Genomic DNA, 17312 nt, shown 5'->3' with positions numbered 1-17312 from the left:
TGTGAGAGAGGTGGTGGAGATTTCCTGGCATGCTGCAAGCCTTTCACTTTCAGAAAACTTGTTTGAGATGGCAAACCACTATTATTTTATATCTAGCATATATACCTAAGGTACATAATTCCTGTTCTTCAGGTTTTGTCAGCTTGATGTCATTAGCATGGTTTTCAGGGTGATGTCCTGTGAAACAGTGAGACAAAGCCCTGATGAACCAGATCATAGTACAGAGAGGTCAGGATGATTTGTCCATGAGGCAGCTCCTTTCACGAGAGGAAAACTGCTTCAGGTGGTTTGTGTAATATAAAAAGAACATATACTTGACCCCTTACTATGAATATTCCAGATACTAGAAATTATATGTTAATATATGGAAGAAGAATTACTAGGAAAGGAACTGAAAGCCTGCAGGTCCTTCTGATTGACTTTACTGTAATCCACTGAGTTTCTTTTGTGTTAATCTGTTTGGTGGCTTGCAGGAGAGGTAACAGGAAATTTAATAGTTATTGAGCACTCATTCTTTACCATTGCTGAACTTAGAGATGTCAGTGGAGTATCTCATTATTGTTCTGCGGGTCTCATCATATTGCCTAGGCTGGCCTCAAACTCCTAGGCTCAGGGGCCAGGGATTTATTTAGCTCAGTGGCGCCATGCCTACCGTGCAAGCGCAAGGTCCTGAGTTCAATCCCTGTACTGGGGGGTGGGGGGACACGACTCCTAGGCTCAAGAGATCCTCCAGCTTCAGCCTTCTAAATGGCTGGGACCACAGGAGTATGCCACCTTACCCAGCTGCTCTGTAGCTTTTAAGTCTTCTGTAGCACTTAAGATCTCTGCTATTCAGCTAGGGACTTAGCATTTTAATAGAGATCACTGCTCCAGGAGTTTGCATTTCCTCTTTCTATAACAGTCTTTATACAGTGAATTAGGGGAGCAGTGTAGATATTCTGCTTAATGGATACCTCATAATGTGAGGACAGTTCATTTCAAAACTCCTTCCATCACCTGGCCTGCAGTGGCTCCATTCTGACATATAATGGTGAACTGGGTTCCCAGGAACAAGTTAGCTTAAGACCAGAACCATGTAAACCTCAGTGCATTTTCCTTTACCCAGTACACTGTTACCGTAATAAATGATTGCAGATTCTTGCAGAAAGATGAAGAGGGAAGTTCATGGTGTATGAGTGCTGATGTGCTACAATATGGCTCTTCCTCAAAAGTGCCTGGCCTTCCCACTGTTGCAGGGTTCTGGGTCAGTGAAATGATACAGGGCTAGGAGTTAAATGAGAGGGACCCTTTATGAAGCATGTTAGTCTATTGGATACATTCAAGTAAGCTGCTCCTGCTGCCTTCTATTTCCATCCTTCTGAAAGATGCTAGTGCTCTCATCACGAGTGTAGGCCCTCCAGCAAGGCACATGTTATAGATCCTACTCAGGACATAGTGAAGGTGTCTGTAGAAAGGTTGAGCCTGTAAAAGCCCATGTAATACTCTGATCTTGTCTACTTTGTGCCAAAAGTTTTCTGGCTTTAAAAAAAATCAGTTTGGGCCAGGGATTTAGCTCAGTGGTGCCACGCCTGCCTCACAAACACAAGGTCCTGAGTTTGATCCCTGGTATAGGAAGTGGGGGGTGTCAGCTTAATTAAGCAAAAAACAGAGCTATCTATTTCGAAGAACTGGGAGAATCAAAAGATGAGAGCAAGACTGCCTTGGTGATTCTGGGGCTCAGGGAAAGCCCCTGTTTTTGCCAGTTTTCAAAATCCTGGGAAAGAGAATCTGATTGGCCCAGTTATAGGTGTTTAAGTCATTTTCCTTGTTGCTGAGACACAATACCACAATAGCCAATACCCACAACTTAAAGGAGAGGTTTATTTTGGCTCACAGTTTATGGTGGCTTCAGTCTGTAGTCTGGTGGCTACAAGGCAGGACAGCATAGCAGAAGGGCATAGCAAAACAATAACTGCCTATATCACTGCATTGAGAAAGTGGAGGAAATGAAGGGAGGTGCAGGTAAGGGAGATATACCCTTCCAGGCCACACCCTCAGTGACCCTCTTCTGACAGCAAATCAGCTATAAGCCCCCATAATCCAGTCGCTTCCCAAAAGCTCCGCCTATGATCACATGGGGCTTTGGGGGGGACATCTAAATATAAAAAAGAACAGGTCAGGTGTGACTGTCACCCTAGGCAGAGAAGAGAAGGAGCAGTGCCAATTTTTCTCATTTTTACTGTCATAAAATAATATTTTATAATCATCAGTAGGGAAAGCCTTCTTAAGCAAAATATATGACTTAGCAGGGCCGGGGATTTAGCTCAGTGGTTTTGCTGCCTGCTATGCAAGCGCAAGGACCCGAGTTCGATCCTCGGTACCAAAAAACAAAACAAAAACAACAACAAAAAATACATGACTTAGGTACCAGAATGAGAAAGAAAGTTAATACATTAAAATGTTAAGTATCCACTAAAAAAAGTTTTATTAATTGACACATGCAAGTTGTACATGTATATATATTTGCGGGGGGTACCAGGGATCAAACTCAGGAACTTCCACTTACAAGGCAAGTGGCAGCACTACTAAGCTAAATCCTCAGCCCTGCAAATTGTACATATTTATGGGGTAGGATGTGATAATTTGATAAATTCTTACATTATGAAATGATCAAATCAGAGTGATTAGCATCTTTTGTGCTGGGAATCTTCAAGCTCCTTTTTAAGCTCCTTTTTGCTAGTTATTTTGATATGTATGATAAATTGTTATACTAAAAATTTTTTTAAATGTTAAACATCTCTATGACAAATGATATCATATAAAATTGGCCAACTGGGAGAATCTGTGTGTCAAAGATAGATAAACAAGTTTCCATAATATATAAAGAGATTTTACAAACCTGTGAGAAAAAGGTAAATAATCTAGTGGAAAATTGGCAGTTTACAGAAGAAATATAAATGGTCTATAAACATGAAAAGATCAGGGCTGAATGTGGTACCCCATGCCTGCAGGTACTCAGTTAGACTGAGGCAAGAAGATCCCAAGTTGAAGGCCAGCCTGAACAACTTAGGAAAACCTTGTCTTGAAATGAAAATTTTTTTAAAAAGAGCTGAGAAGGGCCAGGGACATACCTCAGTGGTGCCACACCTGCCTCACAAATGCAAGGTCCCGAGTTCTATCTCTGGTAAAGGGGGCGAGGGGGAGCTGGATGTGGTGGTGCATACCTGTAATCCCAGCACTGTGGGAAGCTGAGACAGGAGGATCTTAAGTTCAAACCCAGCCTGAACAACTTAATGAGACTATCTCAAAATTTAAAAGGGTGGTGGGGGATGTTAGGGATATAGCTCAGTGCAAAGGCCTTGACTAGAACACTTGCATAGCATGGGTTAGGTACTCAACACCACTTAAAGAAAAAAGGGAAGAGGATCAACTATATCTAGTAATCCAGAAAGTACATATTAAAACTAAACATTATTTTGGCCTCATCAGATTTGAAAATTTTTAAAAATTGGTATCAAGTATGAGCAAAAGTAGGGGATTACAGATACCCTAATACAGGGTTTAAATTGGTATAGCATTTAAAGGATGATTTGGCAGTATCAACTAAAATTTAAATGCTTATACTGTCTGAACTAGCTTCTGAAACTCTGTTTAACAGAACTTTTATATGCACAGACATGTCCAGTGGTACCTCCGTTCATGAACTTAATTTGTTCTACAGTTTTGGAAAAGATGGCCACATTTGTGTTTGTGTGGAAAAGATTGCTGCAGTCATGTTTCTTACCCGATGCAGAATTTCCAAACAAAAACAAAACTTTGCTGAATGCTTTTGTTTTTGAACCAAATTGTTTGCAAACAAAAGCATTCATGAACCAAGGTACCACCACTGTATTTGTATAAGAGTATACATTACAAGCTGAGCGTGGTGGTGGCACACGCCTGTAATCCCAGCATTTGGGAGACTGAAGTGGGAGGATCGAAGTGAATTTGAGGCTAGACTGGGCTGCATAGTAAGTTCAAGGCCAGCCTGAACTACATAATGAAACCCCATCTCAAAAAAAACAAAAACAAGGGGGCCCGGGGATTTAGCTCTGTGGCACTGCACCTGCCTTGCAAGCATAGGGTCCTGAATTCGATCCCCGGTACCAAAAAAAACAAAAACAAGAGTGTACATTACAGTGTTTTTATATGGTAATAGCAAATAAAATAAAATATAAATTTCCTTTTTTTTTTTTTTTTTTTGGTACCAGGGATTGAACTCGGGACCTTGCACTTTCAAGGCAGGTGGTGGAACCACTGAGCTAAATCCCTGGGCCTAAAATAAAAATTTCTACCAAATAGCAGAATGGTAAAATGATTTAATATATCCATTATGAACTTCTATACTGTCATTAAAATAAATATATTAGGGCCGGGGATTTAGCTCAGTGGTTTCGCCACCTGCTGCGCAAGCGCAAGGACCCGAGTTTGATCCCCAGTACCAATAAATAAATAAATAAATAAATATATTAGCTGGGCATGGGGGCACATGCCTATAATCCTAGGGCTCTGGGAGGCTAAGGTTGGATGATCACAAGTTCAAGCCCAGCTTGGGCAACTTAGTGACTTGGCAAGACCCTGTGTCAAAAAAAGGGGGCTGGAGATGCAGCTCAGTACAGAGGCCCTTGGTTCAGTCCTCATTACCACAAAAAATTAAAAAAGGTCATGACATAGATGTATTGTGACATTCAATAATACATACTTATGTTTATAGCTGCACAATTCATAATAGTTAAACTGTGAAGCAGCCTATATGTCCATCAACAGATGAATGGGTACGGAAAATGAGGTATTTATACACAATGGAGTACTACTGTGCAATAAAAATGGATAAATTTTAATCATTTGTAAGAAAATGAATCCACTTTGAATCCATAGTGTTAAGTGAAATAAATCAGACACACAAGCTTAAAAATCAGATGGTTTCATTTATATAAGAAACCCAAAGTATAAATAAATCAAAACACAAAATAAAAGATAATTACCCTTTTTTTTTTTTTTTATTGTTACTGGAGATCGAACTCGGGACCTTGCACTTGTGAGGCAGGCAGCGGCAACACTGAGCTAAATCCCTGGCCCTAATCTGTATCTTTTTTTTTTTTTTTGGTACTGGCGATTGAACTCAGGACCTTGCGCTTGTGAGGCAGGTGGCAGAACCACTGAGCTAAATCCCCAGCCCAATAAAAGATAAATAATAGGAATAAGGGAGATAGATCTTTTGACAAATGGGAAGGGGACGGGGACTAAGAGATAGAGGGAGAGGGGAGGGCAGGGCAGGGGATGTAAAAAGAATTAAGATGTGTCATGTATGTGTACCAACTCCCCATGATAAATGTATTCATTATGTACTGTAAACATATACTAATAAACACATTGCAAATAGATACAATCCCATTTTTTCCCATTTTTGTTTTTAAAAATATCTGCGCAAGCACAAGGACCCGAGTTTGATCCCCAGTACCAAAAAAAAAAAAAAAAAAAAGCAATAATGTAACCCAAACACATACAAATATAGATTTTTTTTTTTTTTTTTGGTACCGGGGATCGAACTCGGGTCCTTGCACTTGCGCAGCAGGCGGTGAAACCACTGAGCTAAATCCCCGGCCCTATTGCATTTTTTTTTTAATCTGGAAGAAACTGCAAATTATTAACAAGAGGCTACTTACAAAGAGAGTGGAAGACAGGTGAGACAGGGAACTTCTTTCTACTAAATTATTTTTTTACAACAAATATATTATTTTTATAATATACTTTATAAAGCAGGAGGGCAGGGATTTAGCTCAGTGGTTCCTCCACCTGCCTTGCAAGTATAAGGACCTGAGTTCAATCCCCGGTACCAAAAAAAAAAACAACAAACATAAAAAGCAGGATAGGCTTTTTTTTAATATGAGAAATAAAAACCATGGTGTGCTTTATTGGATATATAGCATCTAGAATAAAGGAATTATTGTCCTTCACTTAACTGTGCCACAAGACTGTGACCAGGTTGCTGTGAAAAGGTATATTACCTTCCGCCGCCTGCCTCACAAGTGCAAGATCCCAAGTTCAATTCCCGGTAGCGGGAAAAAAAAAAAAAAGCCATATTACCAAATGGATTGTTTTTCTAGAGAGAAACTGGACCATGGTGTGAACAGCTCAAAGGAACAATATGCATAGGGCATGACAACTGTTTCCAGATATTTGACAAGCTAAAAGGAGACTGTGTGGCATTTCTATGAATCCCCATCATGAGTGGAAGTTGCAATTTATGGCTTTTATCCTAATGTTGTAAGCTGGAACTTTTTTATTTACCAGCATTTGTTTTAGAAGAATCACTTTATTTAATAGAAACACTTGAGAAAGCCCCTTAATGAGGTTCCTAAAACGTGCTCAAGGTTTAAGGGAGAAGATGTAAACTGCTTAGCTCCTTTGAGAAAGGGGATTAAGAGAAAGAAGGGGAAGAGCTAGAACCAGTGAAGTAGCCAAAATCTGTGCATGGTGAGCATGACCTCCTTCTCCAGAACCCCACATCTTTAGCAACACAGTTTAATTCTTGGATTTTCAAGTGAGGAAGACATGTGTGTGTCATCTGGTGATGGGACTTAAAGGACATCCAAGTTGAAAAGGGGTTAAAGAACTTGATGAATTGTTTCCTGATAAATTAGTCAGCCAGTGTCCTGTAAGAATTAGCAGAAGCTATGACAAGGACTTTGGCATTCAACATTCCAAGGAATTGGTGGTTCTGGCTTTGCAAGAGGCGGAGAAGGCAGCAGATATCTGGGTTTACACTATTTATCCAAGGGAAATAGAAAAGAAACTGTGTGTCTGGGTTTTGTGTTCTTTTAAATAGAACTTTTCTAAGAACTGCCTTGAAAGGTAGTAAACTTCCCATCACTGCAGAGGGTTTGTGCACTTGGGACTGCTAGGTGAGAGTATTTGAAAGAGGATTCAAACTCAAAAGTGAATGATATTCAGTATGTTCTGGAGCCTCTAGGCAGCATACTGAGACAAGAAGGCTTGCAAAGGCAGAGAAAAAATACAAGTTTTTCAGTAGGAGAATACTGCCTTCAGAAAAACCCAGAAACTTATTAGGGTAAGTTATTAGAATTAGTTATTGTAGCAGATTGATAAGATATAAAAGCATCAAAAAATAATGCATTTCATGTAGGCCACAAACAGAAAATTTAATAAATACTTTTTAAAAGATGCCTTTTAGGTCCAGGGATTTAGGTCAGTGGTTCCACTGCCTGCCTCGCAAGCACAAGGTCCTGAGTTCAATCCCTGGTACCAAAAAAAAAAAGTCGCCATTTATAGTATCATCCAAAATGTACTTAGGAATATATTTAACAAAATATTCATAAAATCTTGACAGAAAATTATAAAAAATTTTGAAGACATTAAAGAAAAATAGCATAAATTAATGAAGAGATAGGATCAGTGGATTAGAAGGTTCAATATTATAAAGATGTCAGTTCTCCCCAAGTCAATGCATAGATTCAATGCAATTCCAATAAAAATCCCAACAGGTGTTTTGTGGAACTTGACAAGCTGATTCTAAAATTTATATGGAGGAGAAAAGATTCAAGAATAGTCAAGACATTCCCGAAGAAGAAAAACAAGGTGAGGAGATCTGCCTTACCAAATGTAAAGTTACTATAAAATTTTAGTAATTGAGACAGTTTTATATTGGCACTGGAATAGACAGATTGACCAGCGAAGTAAAGTACAGAGCCCAGAAGCAGATCTGTATAAAAATGAAAACCTATTTATGACAGAAATGTTCTTGCCATTTTGGTTAGGGAAAAAATATCCTTTATAATAAATAGTGCTGGAACAATTAGACCAATACTATGGGAATAAATGAAACAGAATATGTGTCTCATATTAGATACAAACATCTATTCCAGTTGGTATAAACACTGACATTTAAGGGATAGAACTGTAGAAGGTAGAGACCATGATGCAGGAAAATGTATTTACTACCTCAGTAAAAAAAAGGATTTCTTAAGCCTTAAAATATTAATAAAAGGAAACTGATGAATTTCACTGTATGAGATTGAAAATCCTGTTCATCAATAGATACCATAAAGAAGATTTGAGGGCAAACCACAAACTTGGTAAAAGACATTTGTAACACAGATAACTGTTAAAGGATGAGTAAGTATCCAGAATGTATAAAGAACTACAGATTTAAGGAAATAAATCAGTAGAACAATAGGGAAAATGCTGGACCTAAGTACTTTATAGGAGAGGAAACCTTTTTTTTTAAATCAGTAAACTGTGGAAAATAGTGAACCCCATTAATAGAGAAATGTAAATTAAAACCATATTTAACACATTTCTGACAATAGCATATGTTGATGATAATACAGAACAACTGGAACACTAACATTACTTTGGTACAGCTACCATGAAAAACAATTTGGCCTTATCTGATAAGGTTAAAAAAACACCCCAAATTCTTGTGTTTGTACATGAGAAACACATACAAATTCATGCTCAGAGCAAGATTGTTAACTGTAAACAACCTAAATATTCATCAGTAGAACAGAAAAAGCATTTTTGTTAATGGTATCAAAATGAAGCACTAAAGTAAGCAAACAGCTACACATGACAACCTGGGCGAAGTTTAAGAATATAAGGTTGAGCAAAAAGAATGAAGTCGCCACTTGATTTATGATTCTATTTTTATCAAAAAATAGACTGAACAGTAATACAGTAAGGATGCAAAAATATATGAATGCAAAATACCAGTTTTACCTCTAAAAGTGGAAGAAAAAGGATGTAAGGAGAGCCTAAAGAAAACTTCCAAGTTAAGTTAAGATGAATGATGAAACTTTTTAAAATAAATAAGTAAATTTGAAAAACAATTTTTTTTAAAGTTTTTTTTTTTGGTTTGTTTAAATAAGTAGTTAGCCTTGGTTCCAGGTAAGGTTTGAACAAGAGAGGAGATGGTGTTGGTGCCACCTAGTGTTTGTAGAGAATTTTATATCTAGGCTTCTGGTTCAGCTGCTCATTCCCAGCTCTGAGCCAGGATTTTAAGACTAGAAGCTAAAAAACTAAAGGTAATAGGATTCCGCTTGTTTTCATCCATGACAGACTCTTTAGCCTAAATCTTTCCATTTAACTCTATGTTCTCCAGGGAAAGCACTGCCTTTTCTCTTGCTAAACAATGCCTCCTCTTTCTTAGTGACTTTCCTTTTAGGAGCCTTAGCCCACCTGGAGAGTTAGTTTTCCTTCATCATGACTTGGGGAGTGAGGGATGCTGATAGAACTGTCATCCTGATCCTTCTGTTTGAAGACTGTTTTCAAGAGTATTGTTGTCACTTCTTCTGTCTATATCATTTTAGAGGACAGTATGGGAATTTTAGAGAAGGGATATGCCTCTGGATTCATTCTGAGGGCTTAAAAATTGGCTTTTTTTTTTTTTTTGGTACCGGGGATCGAACTCAGGTCCTTGTGCTTGTGAGGCAGGTGGCAGAACTACTAAGCTAAATCCCTGCCCAAAAATTGGCATTTTATCCTATTCTGTATCAGGATAGGAACCTGTGGACATCTAGCATATGTAGCAAAAGAGAAGCAAACTGTAAGTGAATTGGGAAATTCTAATCTTAATTATGTTTCCATGTGCAAGAATCCAGCCCAAGAAACTCTCTTCTCCCTTCATGTATTGACATCATAGAATCAGAGGGAATTACCCATGCTGAACTTCCAGGGTTTTAACTCTGAAAGGAAAATCTCCTGAATTGAAGGCAGATGAACTGTGGGACCCTGCTTGCCCTTATTTCGGGGTCTTTCATTTTAATTTCTTCTATTACTCACATGCTGGTTCTCAAGAAATATATTTGCTCCCTTCTTAAAGCACTTGCTTCCATCTGGCAAAATTGGTTCCCTTTGGGCAAGCGTTGGAATTTTTTGATGATCAAAGCCAAAAATCTGAGAGTCATCCTTCATTCCTGATTTTGTCTCCCCAGACCACCTTCTCTTTCTTCCATCTCTAACTACAGTGATTCTAACTCTAGAATATACCTCAAATGTATCCATTGCCCTATACTATCATTGTTCCATGCTTCTGTTCCATACTTCAGTTCTTACCTCTCTTCAGTCTTATTTTCCACATAGCAACCAGAGTGATTTTTTAAATTTTTATTAGTACATGTGTAGAGTACATACTGTTTACATTTCTTGTGGGAATTTGCTACATGTACATAATACATCATAATTCCTTGTTTCATCCCTTTGCCCTGAGAGTGATTCTTTTTTGTTGTTGTTGTTTTGGGACAAGGTCTCACTATGTAGCCCAAGTTGACCTTGAAGTCACAGCCATCTTTCTGTCTCAGCCTCCTGAGTGCTGGGACTACAGGTGTGTGCCACCATGCCTGGCTAAAGTAATTCTTTAATATAAATTGGATTATACTTTTAAAATATTCATTAGTTTCCTCACGCATTTAAAATTCAAACTTCCTATTCAAGGTCTTACATGGAAATGAACTGACCTTGCCAAGCTCATCTCCTCTCATTTTTCCTACCATTCCCACCAACCTCACCTTATGCTTGACCCCTCACTCATGTTTCAGTTCCTTATACAGCCGAGCCTTCTGTCTCTGCGTCATCACAGATGCTAGTGCCTCGTGTACTTTAATCTTCTACCTGCATCCTTCCTCAGACACCTAGCCTTAATTTAAATTTAGCCTTTTCTCATACATTATCTCTGATACAATCCTGTTTCTTTGCATTTACCATGCTGTGTAATTATGTTATTTTATTTGTTTAATACCCAGAAGTTTGTATTGTCAATGAGGGCAAGAACAGTTTTGTGTTTGATTCATCACTGTTTGCTCTGTTTCTAGCATGGTACCTAGCCTAACAGATAAACGATGTATATTTGTTGAAAGAATGAATGAACCATAATTTACTTAACTGTTCCTCTACTGCTGAGTACTAAGGTTGTTCTCAGTTCTGAGTCATTATAAATAACGATGTAGCAAATGACATGAATATAAAGATTTTTGTTTCCTTAGATTCTCAGAAATGGAGTTAAGTCAAGGATATGACTTTTTTGTTTTGTTTTTTGTTTTTGGTACCAGGGATCGAACAAGGATATGACTTTTTTAAGACTCATAAAATGTATTTCCAAATCACTTACCAGAAGCTGTCCAGGTTGGAATTTTAAACTGTCCCCCCATCCCACTTTTTTTTTCTTTCTTTCTTCTTTTTGAATATGTAGGGCATATGAAGCAGAACAATTCAAAGAAAATGTAGCTTCCTGCTCTCATAAATTTCATTTATTGAATGTTCCTTTCTGCCACACATGAGATTATCCCATTTACTCCTTGTGATATTATTACCCCAGTGTTACAGATAAGGAAACTTGAGCCTAGAAGATGGATTTGTTTTGGGTTTTGATTTTTCTTTCTGGTACTTGGAATCAAACTCAGGACCTTGCACTTGCCAGGCAAGTGCAGTGCCTCTGAGCTAAATCCCCAGCTCTGAAGATGGATTTGTTTAAGCTGATACAACCCAAGCTGTCTCATGTCAAAACTTTTTATCCTTGGGCCAGGGATTTGGCTCAGTGGTTTCGCTGCCTGCTGCGCAAGTGCAAGGACCTGAGTTTGATCCCCAGTACCAAAAAAAAAAAACTTTTTATCCTTGCCCACATAACTTCCCTGAGCTAATTTACATTTACTCCAAAACTGCTGCAGGGCCAGGGATGTAGCTCAGCAGCGCAGTGCCTGCCTGGCAAGTGCAAGGCCTTGAGTTTGATTGCTGGTACCAAATAAAATAAAATAAAATAAAATTGCTGCACATTCAATCTTACCTCATACAACTACTCTGCTTCCCAACTGCTGCATGTATGTAACTACCCCACTTCCACCCACCAGTCCTTGTTTCCCTGCCACACAATGTTAGAGGCTGAAGTGCTCTGCCCCTCTGTGAATCCATGGGAGAGTCTAGATCAGCCCTCCTCTGAGATGCGTCTCTGATGCGTTCTCTGAGATGCGTCTCATCTTTTCATGGTGGTTAGCATGAGAATGAATGGCCCATTTTTTTCTGTTATGTTTATAACAGCTGTTTATAGGTAGTCCATTTTTTTGTTTTTGTTTTTGGTACCAGGGATCGAACTCGGGACCTTCTGCTTGCGAGGCAGGCGGCTGAACCACTGAGCTAAATCCCTGGCCCCTATAGATGGTCCATTTTAACCCAGCATTGAAACAGGGCCCTAAGCACATAGAGTATGTTGTGCTTGTACTGTAGTAGCAGGAAGGACACTTTGTCTTCTGGAGATTCTTGGTGTTAAACTCAAAGGAGCTTGCAGCTAATTAAGGGAGAGATGCATTCTCTGTTAGACTTCAAATATTCATCCGGGTCCACGTTTTGCTAGTCAAGAAAAGGTAGGACTTGCTACCAGTTCAGGATTTAGTGCAACTTCTGCATGTTTCGTATTTGTTCATGCTAATTACTCCTCTAATTTTTCTTAACCTTTTAGGCTCTCCCTGCTTGCCCTATCCAGGCCACCTGTGAGGCTGCCTCTAAGGAAGAAAATAAAGAAAAAAATCGATACGTAAACATCTTGCCCTGTAAGTGTTTGTAAGGTTTTTTGGAATGTAAACTGAAAACTACATATGTAGCCCAATTTTCTGAGGGTGGAAAATCTTGTAATTTGTCACAGGAGAGTAGTGGCTTTAGTAGGGTGGAGCTTTCTGGCTGCAAGAGCCTTTATTTGGCTCCTCTGGCAACTGCACAGGGTCAGTTGGGGTGGATGGTTAGGAATTTTGTTGCAGCCCTGGTTTCTAAGAGTCCAGAGAGAGCAGCTTCATAGTACCAGACAGAAAGTGAATTACTGTGGTATTAGTTTCTGTAGTGCTCAATGAAAGAAATTGCAATACAGCATCCTCTTCATAACCTCTTCCTACAGTTAATCTTTGCTGATGAATTGGTCTGTCATCTAACAGATACTTTTTTAGGCCAGTAATCCCCAGAATGGGATATGCATAATCTAGGGGTGTGTGAGAGGAAGATATTTGAACTTTATTTTTATATTTACTTTTTAAAAAAATTAATCCTTTTAGGGCATGGGATTTAGTTCAGTGGTTCCACTGCCTGCCTCACAGGAGCAAGGTCCCAAGTTAGATCCCCAATACCAAAAAAAAAAAAATCCTTTAAAAAATTTTATGTTTTGGGGTACATAATTACATTAGTACTTGCATATAACTTATCAATAAATGAACATATATAAGAGATACCTGCTCAGATTTTTATTGGTAGGATATAGGACCAAGAAAAATTTGAGACACCACCAATGCTGAGCATTTATAGCCACTTAATGCCTTATTTATATACATATGTGTAAGTGTATATATGTATACATATATTTATTACATATTTTAAAATATAACTGATACAGTGTATACATTGTTCTTTTTTATTATAATATATATCAATTTCATCTGTCGAAAAACAATTTCCTGGGCCGGGATTTAGCTCAGTGGTTCCACCGCCCATCCTGCAAGAGCAAGGACCAGAGCTCGATCCCCAGTACCAAAAAAAAAAAAAAAAAAAATTTCCTTTATTGACTGCTTAGTATTTATAGATATTTAGTCCTCTTTTGATAATTGATGTTATTTCCAAATTTGGGAGCATTAAAAATAATGTTGGAGTGACACCTTAATATATGGATATCTCAGAGCATATAGAACTACAGATAGCTCAACTACATACATCTCAGGAATATTGAGAAATAAAATTGAATCTATTGTAGTAGTAATTGTTGGGTTTTTTTCCTAGATGACCACTCTAGAGTACACCTGACACCTGTTGAAGGGGTTCCAGATTCTGATTACATCAATGCTTCATTCATTAATGTAAGGAATTCTTGCATTTCTCATTTATCCTCCTGACTACCCCACTGGCTGCCATCTTTTGGCTCCTTTTCAGCCCTATGCTAGGAGGGATAGTTATCATTTCAAGTTTCCCCTAAAAAGTCTAATTTAAGTGACTGGATTTTTAAAAGATCAATCAAATAGTTTAAAATATATTCTTATGTTTATTCTATCATCATCCTCAAAGTTTCCCATGAAAAATTTTGAATCTGCATGTTTTTCTTTTAGAGTCTTTTATTGAGCTTATTTAAATAACTATGAACAAAAGTAGGCCTGGCTCTCAGTAATAAAAACAGAGGAGAATAGGACAAGAATACCTGGCACCAGATAAGTCTGGTTAGTCATGTCTGCTGTGAACCTAGGCCTAAGAAAAGGAAGTGGCCCCAGGTACCATGGAGTGGTAGTGACAGGCAAGGGGAGATAAGGTCTGTAGTCTGAGAAATACAAACTCAGTTAATCTGATGTTGCTTACAGGAGAAGACAAAATGAGCAGTGGCACAGTTAGCAAGTGAGCTTCCAAGAGCCTGGAATCTTAGGAGCAACCAGTTTCCTTACTTATCTGAGGATGTCTAATAAGAGTGTATAACATCTTTTGAAATGTTTCTTTTTACTGGTAGGAATGTAGCTACCATCTAGAGACAGCTAGGATTCAGCTTTCAGAATCCAGAGACATCTCAGGAGCTACAGAGCCACATTTCGTCTTCCTTTTTTTTTTTTCCCCTCCCCTTTTGGTACTGTGGATCGAACTCAGGACCTTGCATTTGTGAGGCAGGCATGGCGCCACTGAGCTAAATCCCTAGTTCTACCTTTCCTTTGACCGTAATACAAGATCCAGTAGTTTTGCCTCGGTCTCATTATACTTTACTGTAGGGCAGGATAGTGCTCGCCTGTAATCCCAGCACTTGGAAGGCTGAGGCAGGAGGATTGCTGTGAGTTTGAGGCCAGCCTGAGCTATAGTTCAAGGCCAGCCTAGAATACATAGTGAGACCCTGTGTCCAAAAACAATAAAAATCATTATACTTTCTTGGTTAAGCTGTGCCATCTATATTGCCACATAAGCACACTTTCACTGGGGACGTAGGACCTAATCTCAGTAAAGATGGGTCAGGAAACACTAGGGCTGGCCTTCCACCTGTGTTTTCAAGCTTTTCAAGGCCTTTGTGTGCTCCAAGGGGAATTTAGCAGTGACTTCTTGTGAAGCAGGAATATGATGTGTTTGACATGCTCTTAAGAGCTCCTTGGTTTTAGTTATCGGTTAGCACTGTAAACAGAATTTGGCATTCTGAATTAAGGTTGTCTCAATTTCCATCTTCTCAGGTTAAAAATATTTGCCAAAACTTAATTCTATGGGGCCGGGAAAGTAGCTCAGCAATGCCACACCTGTCTGGCAAGTGCAAGGTCCTGAGTTCGATTTCCGGTACCCAAAAAAAAAGCAAAAAAAAAAACTTACATTCCTCTTCTCAGTAAAAATTTTAACAAGTTTCCTGTTGCTGACTCTAAACATTTCCATCTCTGAGTCTAATGCTTTCTCCTTTTGTGTTGGGAAGTGAGAAAGGAAATGGGTTCTCAGATTTAGGCTCCCCTTTTGTTTTTTGGTACCGGGGATCAAACTCAGGTCCTTGTGCTTGCACAGCAAGTGGTGAAATCACTGAGCTAAATCCCGGGCCCAAGGCCCCTTTTATTTGGCTACATCTTGCATACTTGTATTTTATGTCATCACTTTGGTGTTTCCTGGTGTCCCATCAAAGCTGCTTCCCTTGTTGCCCATTTGATTGCCATTTGAAAGAGGTAGAGGGTGATTCAGAATCCTTAAATGATTTTTCACTTTGCTAGAGCTTCTCAAGTAAACTATACTACCTCTAAGCAATAAGGTTAAAAAATGGTATAGCTAGAACAATAAAGACTGAAATAGTAAGTTGCTGGCCTTTGTTAGTTTTTCAGAAGCTTCTTATTTGTTGAATGCTATCCCAAGGCTTCTTTGTTTCATGCCTCCCACTACCTGTAATGGAGAAAAACATTGGGCGCTGTTCTACTATGCCCACAGATAGCTTTCCCAGAAAGCTTTTATCCCTGCTTAAAGCATCTTCAAGAAAATAACCCTTTGTCCTTCCCAGTGTGGGCCCAGCTACATCTCTAGAACCACCTCAATGCTTCTATCTTGGAGTGTTCTTACCCATTAGCTCTAAACCTTTATCTGTGGGCTGCTGATAAAGTATTGGAAACATGGTCTAGCCAATATAAGAATACCCAATACCCTATCTGGGTATTCTTATGCCAGTATTCACTAGTAATTCACTGAGAAGACTACTTGGACCATTTGAGTTTGTAATCTTTGATTCCAAAGCTGATCCTCGGGACTTTTGATAATGGAAATTCTTGTTAATTGGACGTTTTCACTAGGGAGGCTTTTTTTAAACTAGCTTGGAGTCAGACTAGGGAATTTGATTCATGTCAACTTTTGGTTTTCATTTTCTTCTTCCCCTTCTCCTCCTACTCTAGGGCTACCAAGAAAAGAACAAATTTATTGCTGCACAAGGTAAAGTATGACCGCTTTTTATTCTTGGTCTTAACCATGATCTCCTAGTAGGCTTGAGGTTTTTTTCTCCCTAAATACTAAAAAGATTAATGAGAATGCAGTAGCTTTTTTGCAATTTAATACTGCCTGAAAGAAGTATATTTCGTTTTACAGGCTTACAACTAAGGTTGTTCATCTTAATATCTTAGTCTCCTGTGGTCCTTGAAAATCAGTTGTCTTGTATATATGTATTGAAAAGACTGGAGAAAGCTATATGCACACACAGCACAGTCTAATAAGGCCCTTTCTGCTTGGGGCCAGTTAACCTTGGGGTCTACCCATACTGCTCAGAGTTTGAATTTGGAGTCAGTCTCCACAGAGGACCAGCCACCTCACAGATGTAGGCTGGCTCTTCTCCCCAGCTCGTGGGGAGAACTGTTACTCATAGATAGGTATTCTGAGAACCCTTAGATCAGAACCCAGTAAATGGTCCTGTACATGTTCTACGTATATTTCCCCAGTCTACCCTTCTAAATGAAATCTTCACTCTTGGGATTCTAGCAAAAATATCTTGATGTTTGCATTATTGAAAACTTGAGGGGCTGAGGATGTAGTTCAGTGGTAGGATGCTTGCCAAGGTTCTGGGTTTGATCTCCTGACAAAAAAAGGCACGGTCGGGGATCATTTTTTAAAAAGAAAAGCAATTGGGCCTTGGAGGTTGGAGCTGAACTGACAGATGACTTGGAGCAGGAAAGAAGGCCTAGTTAGGTAATGGCCAGGCCCCTAATCTCAAATGATGTTATTATGATCCACCAAGCTAATTTATTTATTCAACAAGTGTTTAGTTCCTTGATCATACTGGTCACATTTTAAGGCTCAGTAGGCACATGTTAGAGATTAGGAGCCTGGCCATTGCCTAA

The 17312-nt window shown here is 38.9% G+C and overlaps 1 protein-coding gene across 15 annotated transcripts in view; it reads left to right on the top strand.

The window, feature by feature from the left end:
- Ptpra (protein tyrosine phosphatase receptor type A) overlaps nucleotides 1-17312 on the top strand; it is a 157278-nt gene that overhangs the window by 109186 nt on the left and 30780 nt on the right. For 12 of the 15 annotated variants that reach the window (XM_021254989.2, XM_021254988.2, XM_087188726.1 and 9 more), the window contains 3 exons: nucleotides 12485-12575; nucleotides 13783-13859; nucleotides 16377-16413. In XM_021254989.2, the coding sequence (XP_021110648.1) occupies nucleotides 12485-12575; nucleotides 13783-13859; nucleotides 16377-16413 (205 nt within the window). Of the gene's footprint in view, nucleotides 1-7523; nucleotides 7618-12484; nucleotides 12576-13782; nucleotides 13860-16376; nucleotides 16414-17312 lie in introns of all 15 variants that reach the window. The other 3 variants (XM_087188731.1, XM_087188730.1, XM_087188729.1) reach the window with 1 other exon arrangement.

This window comes from Heterocephalus glaber, unplaced genomic scaffold (assembly GCF_053883595.1).
Source record: "Heterocephalus glaber isolate CG9 unplaced genomic scaffold, H.glaber_assembly_v1.0 deba00001532, whole genome shotgun sequence".
NCBI lineage: Eukaryota > Metazoa > Chordata > Mammalia > Rodentia > Bathyergidae > Heterocephalus > Heterocephalus glaber.
The sequence above is the reverse complement of the archived record's forward strand: the minus strand, read 5'-3'. Positions and strand labels throughout refer to the sequence as shown.